At 36.7% G+C, this 12,241-nt stretch overlaps 1 protein-coding gene across 10 annotated transcripts in view; it reads left to right on the plus strand.

Moving 5' to 3' along the window:
* ANKRD44 (ankyrin repeat domain 44) overlaps nt 1–12,241 on the plus strand; it is a 367,960-nt gene that overhangs the window by 313,933 nt on the left and 41,786 nt on the right. For all 10 annotated transcript variants that reach the window (XM_074215415.1, XM_074215412.1, XM_074215416.1 and 7 more), the window contains one exon: nt 3,007–3,208. In XM_074215415.1, coding sequence (XP_074071516.1) covers nt 3,007–3,208 — 202 coding nt within the window. The remainder of the gene's footprint in view (nt 1–3,006; nt 3,209–12,241) is intronic.

The raw sequence follows: 12,241 nt of genomic DNA on the forward strand, positions 1-12,241 counted from the left end.
TGCAAGTGATTGTGATGAAGGCATTTTAAATCACTATTCAACTATTAAATATTCAGCTTAGATGATTGTCTTCCTAGGTGATATTATTATAAAGATACATAATTAATAGATGTCACTAGCAATATTCAAAAGCTGACAAATTGTGCTTCTTTGGGAGGACTAGGCCTTGTCTGACTGAGCAGGGTTTATTCATATCCTATAATAGGAAGCAGAACTTTTTTTTAATAGAGTAATGATTAATGTAAATAATATTAGTACAGAAATCCTAATTCCCATGGGCTCCTTTTGACAGTAGTTTTAATTTAATCAGTCTGGGCCCTTTTGCCTTTTAGCAACCTAAAGGTAGTATGGGCAGTTGGGGGCAATGCAGAGAGCATGGATCTCTGTTGCCCAGCCCCTTGTTACAATCTACCAATGACGTTCAATTTGCCTGATGGGAGAATCTGGAGAGAAGTTCCAGTTCCCATCATGGACAGGACACAGGTTGGTATGAAATTAGGCCTGGAGTCAAGTAGATGTGAGTTTAAGTTGTGTCTCAGCACTTACTTGATTGTGTAATCTCTGGCAGGTCACTCAAACTCAGTTTCCTCATTTGTAAAATGGCAATAATATTAACACCTAACTAATGTCATTGTATTGAAGATCAAATGAAATAATGGTAGGTAAATTATATTGCAAATCTTAAAGTACTATGCAAAAGCCATTAAGACCATGAACATGTTGTCTTCTCTTGTTTCTTCCTCTTTCTTTCTCTCTGTTTTTTCACTCTCTGTTTCTTTTTCCTCCCTTTTCTCTCTATTCATGGTCCTCCTCTCTCAGTGAGACAAGCCAGGGCTCAAGTCCATTTGCATTAGACTTTTCTTATCAGAAGAAATTTATTACTACATGCTCTGTGCCCTAGCAAGGGGCAAATATTTGTCTTCTGACTTATAGTTTTGGGAAAGAAGACACATGGTTCCATATTTTTTTCAGGGAAGTTCCTAGAGGAAAGCCTCTAGGAAGAAACTAAAATCAGTACCAATATCAAGGGAGTCATCAGAACCTATATCAAATAGGCTTTCTCCCAAATTTTTCTGTCCCTTCAGGTACCTCTTCATGGAGAGAATCAGAAGTCATATATCTTTTGTCTGCAATTTCTTTCTTAAAGCTGGAAACCAAAAGACAAAGTTCTCTTTTTTCCCAAGTTCAGTCAGACACATCATCAAATAATTGATGCAAATTTATGCAAATTATCCTGAGCTCCTGGTTCCTAAGAATGGGAGACTGATTGACTTGAGTACTGGTCATCACTTTAGTTATATGACCTTGGGCTACTAATCTAGCAACAGATTCCTACTCTTTAGAAGGGAACCACATGATCTACCTTGACTCCCTTTCAAAATTTTTGTGAAGACTGAAAACTCTTAAGACCATTATAGAAAGTGAATTATTAGGGGCAGCTAGGTGGCGCAGTGGATAAAGCACCGGCCCTGGAGTCAGGAGTACCTGGGTTCAAATCCGGTCTCAGACACTTAAGAATTACCTAGCTGTGTGGCCTTGGGCAAGCCACTTAACCCCATTTGCCTTGCAAAAAAACCTAAAATAAAAGTGAATTGTTCATAGGATCATAGATATAGAGCTAAAAGGAAACTTGGAAGTCATTTAGGCTATCCTCTTCATTTTAAAGCTGAGGAAACAAGCTCAAGAGGTTAGTTGACTTGCTCTGAATCTTATAGGCAAGCTTACTTACAGATTAAATAGCTAAAGAAGGAATTTGAACTCCTAATATTTGCAAAGTATATTAAAAGTATTTGTAAATAGATAACTTATTTAAAAACTCAATCTTCGGGGCAGCAGCTAGATGGCACAGTGGATAGAACATCAGCCCTGAAATAGGAGGACCGGAGTTCAAATGCAGTCTCAGACACTTAATAATTACCTAGCTGTGTGACCTTGGGCAAGCCACTTAACCCCATTCCCTTAAATTAAAAAAAAAACAACTCAATCTTCTTTCTATGAAAATAATAATGAAAATGTTATAGAACCCCTTAGAGTCTCAAAAAATTACAAAATGGCCCAAATCTGTTCAATTTCAACAAACATTAGGTACCTAGTATGTGTATGAGAGAGGCAAAGTTTTTTGATTTTTTTTTTAAGGGATAGTGGTTCTTCTTTTGTGGAGTTTGCATTATTAGTTAGGTAACAGCATGCTAAATTGAAGAATCAGATGTTTTTCTTCTCTCCTTCCTCCCCTTCACATTCTGATTTAAAAATAAAACCTAAAGACATTAAAAAAAAGGTCCTACTAATGTGAAACCTACAGACATATATAGACCAACGCCCACATTTATTTAACTCTAATATCATCCCTTGGGCAAATGGTTTATTGATATAAAAAATGGATTTCTCATTATAACTAATATATTGTTTTTCTTGTATCCAAATGGTCATTGCAATGGAATACTAACATTTTTTTTCTTAGGTTGCTGCTTTGGGTCAGCTGCATTGTATGTTGTAAGGTTCACATTTTGGGAATTAGAGGTCCTAAATTTTTGTGCAAAACTTTAACTTAATCTTTCTAAGCCATCATTTCCTTATTAAGAAAACAATACTCGTACTATATTTATCATAGAATGACCATGGGAAAAGTACTTTCCATAAGAATTAAAATTCTTTAACAAACATGAATAGTTATCATACTCTTACATGTTCTTTATAATACTCTTGTTATTTAGTCATTTCAGTTGTGTCAGACTCTTGGTGCATTTGGGATTTTCTTAGCATAGATATTGGAATGGTTTGTTGTTTCTTTCTCCAGCTTATTTTACAGTTAAGGAAACAGAGGCAAGCAGTGACTTGTTCAAGATTATCCAACTTGTAAGTGTCCAAGGCTAGATTTGAATTCATGAAGATGACTCTGACTGACTCTAGGCAGTGCTCCCCATCTGCCCTACAAGATTCTTACATTGTGTTATATGTTATTGAGGTTGGTTTGTTTCTTAAATGACTTTGGTTCCATCTTGCTAGGCCTACAACGGCCATCATCAAGCCTTGGAAGTACTTCTGCAATCCCTTGTAGATCTGGATATCAGGGATGAAAAAGGCCGAACAGCTCTGGACCTAGCTGCCTACAAAGGACATGCAGAATGTGTGGAAGCTCTTATCAATCAAGGAGCGTCTATCTTTGTGAAAGACAATGTAACCAAAAGAACCCCACTTCATGCCTCTGGTAAGTACTACCTTTTCTTGGGAGAGGAAGGGAAGGGACAGAATGGGAAAAATTGTTTAATGAGTGGATTGGTCGGTTACCCTGGTTCTATGGCTTGCCTTGAGGTTAGCATATGCATATTGACAGCTCCTCTAATCTCCACAGGAATCAGTTCTTTTCCTTTGTTCAGATATTTTCTATTTCTCCTCATTATTTTACACTTTCTGGTAGTGGTCATAAAAGAACACTAGGGAAGGTGCCTAACAATTCATACTATGAGATAATAATGCCCACTAGAATTCATTGAATGCTTTGATTTCATAAATGAATGTACAGATATCATACATTTTATCCTCGCAATATCCTCTGGGAAGTAGGTTCTATCTATCCCATTTTTATGATGGAGAAACTGAGGCCACCTGAGGTTTCTGAGACTGGATTTGAATTCAGGTGTACCTTATTCCATGTATAGTACTTTACCCTCTACAACACCTCAGGGGCAATATATAAATATATATATATATACATATATATATATGGCCCTAGAATGTTTGCATATCTAATGCTTAGTAAATATTGAAGTGAATTTGAGAGATTAATGCAAGAGAGGGATAAGCGAAAAAAATAATAATGTTGAGGCAGCTAGGGGGATCAGTGGATAGAGCACTATGATTGGAGTCAGAAAAACCTCAAACACTGACTGCTAATTGACTCTGTATAAGTCACTCACCTCTGTTTGCCTTAAACCACTGGAGAAGGAAATGGCAAACCACTCCAGTATCTTTGCCAAGATATTTCCATAGAGAGTCATGAAGGGTTGGACACAACTGAACAGTGGAGCCAAGTACTATGCTAAGTGCTTACAAATATTTTCTCATTTGATGCTTGCAACACTCCTGAAAGGTAGGTATTATTATTATCCCCATTTTGTAATTGAGGAAACTTGACCAAGGTCACACAGCTAGCAGTATCTAGCAGTATCAAATTGAATTTGAACTCAGGTCTCCTTGACCTCAGACCCAAAATTCTTTTCTACTCTGCCATCTACCTAGCAGAGTTTGTAAGAGTACAAGAATATATAAAATAGAATTAACAACTAAACTAATTGGTGGAAAGGTAGATTATGTGCAAAAGAAACAGAGCCATAGAAGGAGTCATATATAGTATCATCTGTGTAGAAATTGCTGTGTCCCAAAGGGAAGCATACATCAAAGCATTAAGGATTAAAGGGAAAAGAAATTGAAATTATATAGACCAAATAGTTATATGACAACCCTATCCAAGTAGAGGAAATAGTTCATATATCCCTACTATAATTCCTAGAAGCAAAAATGTCAAAGACATGGTATTTCCATGACCTGGGTATCTTGTGGTAACCTAACTATGAAAAACAGAGTAACAGATAAATTCTTTTTTTTAATGTAAGGCAATAGGGTTAAGTGACTTGCCCAAGGTGATACAACTAGGCAATTATTAAGTGTCTGAGGTCAGTTTGAACTCAGGTCTTCCTGACTCCTGGTCAGGTGCTCTATCCACTGTGCTACCTAGCTGCCCCCTAAAAGATAAATTCTTGATCTACTTTGCTAATATCTGCATCCCTGAGAAAGTTGGAAAGGTAATAAGGACTCTGGACTCAATTCTGAGCAACTCAGTAAACATTTATTAAATACTGAGAATGTGCCAAAAACAGGACAGTAAAATGAATCTTTGGAATCCTCACAGTCATTTCTCATGAACTTTATACAAAACATTCCTTTGTTAAGTAAGGGATTGAACTAGAATGATCTCTAAGGTATTTTGAAACTCCAAAGTCTGATGGAAACTTAGAGTTCTATAAAAAGACTTTAAAAGACTTCTTTTATTGTGACTTTTTAAAAAATTTCACTACATTTAATTGTATAAATATCCCTCTTTTCCCATTCATTAAACTGCACTATATATCACAGGTTTTTTTAAATTGAAAAAAATTTCAACAAAACTTACTAACACATTAACATTGCTAGTATTTGCAAAATTTCCTATCTATAATCCATCTTCCTCACCTTGGTGAAGGGAGGAAGGAATATTTTTCAACCTTTCTCCATGACAAATTTGAACATTATAAATATTCATTATTAGAAAAGAAAATTTTTATTCTCTACTTCCCCATGATTAACAATAAACATCCTTGCCTCATCAAAAAATAACCTCTCAAGTTCTATATTTTTAGAACTTTAAAATATAAAATATATTAAAAATTAATTTTGTATGAAATTCCAGTCATTAAACCAATGAGTGTATTGCCTTAGCAATTTAACTTTCCAAAGTAATTTTTATTCTGATTTTTCAGCCTTTTGAAGCAAAAGAGTCTGTTAAGCTACGTAATTATTGTGCTAAATAGTTGATAACTTTTCACCTGTTCTGGTTCTTAGTTTTCCTCATCTAGCTCTAAAGCACTGATCCTGTGATGTTATTTTGTGTAGGGTTTTTTTTTTTTTAATGTGGTTGCTAATTAAAATTTTGGAAACATGGGACAGGATAAAAGAAAATGAAATGAAAGATCCTTTAACTTAAGTACTCCATAAATGCAGGTTTCTTGAACTGATAAGAGTTTGATATAGCAACCTTTGATCTCAGCTATGAGTATGCTTGACTCTGAAAATCAATTAAGAACTATGATGTTCAAAGTTCAAAGAATATAAGAGCTAGAAGGAAATTAGAAGTCATATATAGTGATAGATACTATCTCATGCTTATTATTTTACAAATAAGGAACCTGAGTCTTAAGGCTACTAAGTGACTTGCTAAGAGTCACACAGATGGCAAGTGGCAGAGTCAGGAATTGAACTCACAGCTTCTGGCCCAAATCCAGTCTATTTTCCATTTTACTCCAGTGCCATTGTATGGCAGAGCTGGTACAATACCAGCCCCCCCATTCCCCCCCTTTTTTTTTAGGATTTTGCAAGGCAATAGGGTTAAGTGGTTTGCCCAAGGCCACACAGCTAGGTAATTATTAAGTGTCTGAGGCCGAATTTGAACTCAGATACTCCTGACTCCAGGGCTGGTGCTCTATCCATTGTGTCACCTAGTCATGCACCACCCCCCCCCCATTCCCTTTCAGTGCATTCTTTTTATCATACCATATTTATTTCTGGTATCAGAAAAGTATATTGTAGGAACAAAGATCAACATTTAAGTGAAGGAAGTTGCTCAAAGGCTTTTATGAGTCTTGCAACTTTAAAAATGCTGTTTTCCTATTTTTGACTAATTAAACCTTAAGGAATTCTTTTTGTATTTGATTAGAGTTTTCCACATGGACTATGAAGATCATCTGAAATATTGGGTTGGAAAAAACACTGACCCTCTTTAATCCCCTGCATTATTTGATTAATTCTCCTAGTGGGGAGGGAAGGTTGAAATGTGAACTCTTTTGTCCCTATTGCGGTTGGTACCAGTCAGAGTCAGAAAGATGTGTGACTCTGGGTGAGTTGTTTATCACACTGAGCCTTAATTTCTTCATATGTAAAGTGAGCATTACAGTCAGGTTTGTCATGAGCATCAAGCAAGATGATATATAAAGTACTTTGCAAATTTTAACGTGTATTGTAAATGTCAGTTGTTAATATTATTGTTATTTCCTTTCCTCCCTTAGCCCCCTATATTTCTTAACCCTTCTTAGTATTTTAAAGTTAAGACTTATCTTATATTTCTTGCTGCTTATTCCTAAATCCAAAAATTATACTTAGTTACCAAGAGTAAGTAAAAACAATTAGCTATACAAAGGGGCTATTTTAAACATAAAAAACAACTGTTTTTGACAAGGTAAACCTTCCAGGACAGTTGCCACACTGTTTAAGCTGTGATCTAGCAGAGACCTCTAGTGGCCATGGGGATTCAATGCAGTGGGACTTTCTTAGGACCTCCCTCATTAGCAGGACCAGGCTGTCATTTCATTCTGTTTCCTACAACTGACTCCATTGAATCAGAATTGCAGCCTGGGGCCAGCTTCAAAATGCTGTCTCAGCACCTATTAGAATTCCCTTAGGATGGCCATATTTATGTTGCTACCTCCAGAGCCCTAGGATGGGAAGTTGGGAGGCTTTGATAGGTAAGCATACTTTGAATAGTGCAGAATAGACAGGGAGGGAATGGTCTGTTCAAATGGTCTGAAATAAAGTCATATTTGATATAGTACGGCTGAAGAGAAATAGGGATTCTCTTTCCTTAAAGACAAGTGGAAGGAGGTGGCTAGGTGGCATAGTGGATAAAGCACCAGCCTTGGAGTCAGGAGTACCTGAGTTCAAATCCGGTCTCAGACACTTAATAATTGCCTAGTTGTGTGGCCTTGGGCAAGCCACTTAACCCCATTTGCCTTGCAAAAACCTTAAAAAAAAAAGAAAGAAAGACAAGTGGAAAAGGGCAGTCTGTAGGAAAGACAAGAAAATTCTAGTCTGGCTGACCCACAAGCAATAAGTGGATCTATTGGTACTTCTTCCATGAGGGCCATTATGAACAGCTCAAACAGCCCTTTACAGCTTTGTACAGAGCATCAGAGAGAATATTTTGCTCTCTTCTACATTAGATAAGTTACAGAATTATAGGTTAAAATTTTTCCTCAGTCTTTTTATACAACATTCTTAGAGCTATTATAATCATGAGAGGAAAAAGAATATCAAATTAATATTCCTACAGGCCAGGAGTAGAGAGCCCATCAAAATATGCTATTCCTCTGTTTCTGAGAAGTCATCACCAGAGCTATTTTAGCTGTTAGCCTGTCCTGACAGTTTTCTCTCTGGTTTACATTAAGCTCTGTAGATCTTTGAGATATTATTGAATCTTCCATCAAAGGTGCTTGGTTTAATGTTACATTGAGAATTCAAAAGATCTGTGAGCTATGATTTCATCATCATGGGTTATATCCTATTTCTACCAATGTAAGTTGCCATCTCTCTGAGTCCTAGCAAATGGTTTTCTTAAATTACTTTAGCTAAAAATAAATAAATAAACAATCCATCACTAGGCAGATAGCCTTGTGACACCTAGTTTGAAGGGAGGAGAAAACAGGGCACCTACACCTGGGGCAGTGGACAGACCATGAAAAGCTACCCTAGAACCTCTGATATCTAATGCCTTTGCAGATAAGCTCAATGGAAACTGCAGAGTGATGGGATTTTAAATTTTCCCTTAAAATGTGTATTTTACTCTTGTTAAGTTAATTTGAGCAGTGCCAATAAATGAATTAATGATAGTATATTATTACTAAAGAATATGATAGTATGAAATGAGTGTCAGGGCAGAGTTGGTATGTAGTAAAATGGGCTGTAAAATCTGCTTACCAACTGGCTATTAATAAAGCTCTTTTTCTTCCTTCTCTAGTTATATCTTTGCCTCACTATATAAAAACATAGTTTTTTTAAATGCCATATAAGAAGAAGATAGAAGACACTGGAAGTATTTAGACTCATAAAGAGATTTTTTTTCCTCCCTCCTTTCAGCCATAGGAGAAGGCAGTAGGTTTTCCATAAGGCTTTTGAGTCAGTATATGTAAGGGATAGAATCATCCTTAAAGCCAGGAAGATCTGGGTGGAAGGCTTGCTTCTGACAATACTGATTGTAATCTGGGCAAAGGACTTAACTTCTCAGTCCCCTAGAAAACTCTTTAGGTTGCACAGAAGGTATCAACCTCCATTGGTAGAGGGAATTTCTTCACTTGTGAGTTCCTAATGCCAATTAAATCACAAGTTCAGTCCTAATCCTATTTTATTTTTACATAGTCCTCAGCAATATATTCTAGGAAAATAGAAAAAGATAACTTACACTTGTAATAGTTTATTTGATGATCTCTGCTACCCTTATCTTATATCATAACCTTACCAAAATAATCTGTCCTATCAGCATGTGTGTGCACACATACACACACAAACACACAAGCACACACACATTCTGACTTCTTTGGTAGACACAGCCCTAGGTACCATTTCTTGCTCTGATTTCTGTACCATAACAGCAGAAAGCAAGGCTATCCAGGGGCATGGTTTTTGAGAAATGATAGAAAAATACTCAGAACCAGCCATGTGTTCTGGGGTTCAGAGGAAGAAGTCACAAGCAACTTACAGAGCTATAACTATTATAACATAACCAGCATCCACTCAATAAAAGAAATCATGCCCGAGGGTTTCCACTCACTACCAGATACAAAGATACTAAGAGCTTGAAGGAAATACAGCAACAATGTCTGTAGTAACAATAGCATTAATGGATATCTTTTATATAGGATTTAAAAGTTCATGAAATGCTTTGCATGTATTACTGCATTTTATATTCACAACAATCCTGTAAGCTAGGTGTTATAATTAGTCCCATTTTTATAGATAAGAAAACTGAGGCTGAGGGATTTTAAATGGTTTACCTAGGGACACACAGTTGGTGTCTGTCTGACATAGGATCTGAACTCAGTCAGTCACTAAACATTTATTTAAACTATTGCCAAGGACTGTCCTAAGTACTGACAGTGCAAAGAAAGGTAACAGTCACTGCTCTCAAGGAGCTCAAAGTCTGGGGGTGGCATATATAAAGATTTATAAAGGAAAAATTGGGGAATAATAACCAGAGGAAAGGCATTAGAATTAAGAGAGATTGAAAAAGGCTTGCTTTAGAAGATGAGATTTTTTTTTCCTGTAACTCAAAGGAAACCAGAGTAGTCAAGAGGCTGAGATGAAAAGGGAAAACATTTGAGGTGTGAGAGACAGCCAGTGAAAATGTTTAGAACTAGGAAATAGGATGTTTTGAGTGAGGAACTAGAAGGAGACCAGTGTTATTATAACTCAGAATATGTGGGAGGGAGAGGGTATAGGTGTAGGTAGAGTAGAAAGGAAGGGCACGGGGTTAGATTATGAAGGGTTTTGATCATCAGCGAATTTTATATTTGATCTGGATGTAATAGGAAGCCATTGAACTTTAATGAAGATTACCTTGAAAGCTCAATGAGAATAGACTGGGGGGGGGTATTTGTGGCTGGAAGATGCATTAGAAGGCTTTCAGAAGTCCATGTGTGAGATGATGATGATGACCTATACCAGAGTGGTGGAAATGTCAGAGGAGAGGAAGTATATATATATTATGCAGGTAAAATTGAGAGACCTTGAAAACAGATTGGATATGGGAGGGTGAAAGAGAGTAAGGAGTTGAGCTGAGCCTAGGTTGGGAGTCTGGGGAATTAAGAAAATGATGATGCTCTCTCAACAATAACAGAAATGTTGGAAAGGAGGCAATGATTTGAGGGAAAAGATGTAAGTTCAGCTTTAGATATGTTAAATACAAGATGTCTATAGGATATCTAGTTTGAGATGTCTAATAGACAGGTGGAGATGTATGACTGGAGGTCATGCCAGGGATTAGGTTTGGATAGAAAGATTTGAGAATCATCTGCATGGAGATTATAATTGAATCCATGAGTGTTGATGAGATCATCAAGTGATATAGTACAGAGGGAGAAGAAAAGAGGTTCCAGAATAAAACTCTGTAAGACGTCTACTGTTAGCAGTGTGACCTGGGTGAAGCTCCAGAAAAGGAGGTTGAGTGGTCAAGAGAGGTAGAAGGAAAACGAGGAGAGAGTAGTTTCATCAAAACCTAGAGGGAACACAATTTCAAGAACAAGTGGATAATCATCAGTATGGAGAAGGTTAAGACTTGAGAAAAGGTCATTAAATTTGACAGGAACATTAGTAACTTTGGAGAGAGCAGTTTCAGTTGAATGATGAGATCAAAAACCAATCTATAGAGAGTAAGGAAGAGAATGAGAAGAATTGTTGATGCTCTTCTCCAAGGGTTAAGCCATAAAAGGGAGGAGACATATGGCAGCAATAACTGGCAAAGATGAATGAATCAGTGAGGGTTTTTGAAGATAGAGGAGGCATATGTGGTGTCTGTGTGTGTGTGTGTGTGTGTGTGTGTGTGTGTGTGTGTGATTTGTAGGCTGTTAGGAAGCAGTCAGTAGACAGAAAAAGTCTAGAGTTAGTCTTTTCAGGTCTTCTTGACTCCAGGACCAACTCTATCCACTACACCACCCAGCTACTTTAACAGAAGTAATAGCTGCAGCTACAGTGTTTACCCAAGAGCATAGGGTATGCTTTGCAATTCTCTCTCCCACATTCTCTCTGGAGTTAGAGGTGTATTCTATCCAATTTGAGAGATTCTTATGTATGTCATACTTCATCTGTGAGGGGTATGCCTACCTGATTTGACCATGATCAGATCAAATATTAATTTAATGCCTTACAGGACATGGGATATGAAATACAATCTAATTTGAGCCTCATTTTTTTGATCAGGCATATGAGAATAATGAAAGCAGGAAAATTATATTAAATTCAGGTGTCCAAGTAATGGAATAATGAGAGTAGTGGAGTATAATTGGGGAGATATGCCCAGAACAGAACATCAAGGGAGAGTCAAGGAGAATATGCAATAGAGACCAAAGAAAGAACATGTTCAAATCCAGGAACCCCAACAAAAATGATACATTCCTAAGAATCCAGTAAACTGGGAGCAGTTAAGGTGGTGCAGTGGATAGAGCACTGGCCTTGGAGTCAGGAGGACATGAGTTCAAATTTGACCTCAGAGACTTAATAATTACCTAGCTGTGTAACCTTGGGCAAATCACTTAACTTCATTGCCTTGCATAAACCAAAAAAAAAAAAAAGATTCCAGTAAACTTAGAGCATATAGAAAAGGATCAATAAAGTATGTACTAAGAAGTAGTCTTGGTAGCATAAATTTAAAAGACATGTAAATCAGGAACTGTTGAGAAAGAGTATTATGTATATGTTGTTGAGGGTCTTTATTGTGCAGTCATAAAGTTCTGATTTTAGAATCAAAAAGACTCAGATTCAAATCTTGCCTCAGATACTTACTATCTTCGTGACTTTAGGTAAGTCAATTAACCTTTTCCTCAGTTTCCTCATCTATAAAGCAAGGATTGTAATGGTACCTTCCTCCCAAGACTGTTGTGAGGATCAACTAGATTAAATATATAAAACTGTATAAAGCAAGTTATTGTTATTGTTAGTAGTAATA

The sequence above is a fragment of the Macrotis lagotis genome, chromosome 1 (genome assembly GCF_037893015.1).
Source record: "Macrotis lagotis isolate mMagLag1 chromosome 1, bilby.v1.9.chrom.fasta, whole genome shotgun sequence".
In the NCBI taxonomy this organism is placed as follows: domain Eukaryota; kingdom Metazoa; phylum Chordata; class Mammalia; order Peramelemorphia; family Peramelidae; genus Macrotis; species Macrotis lagotis.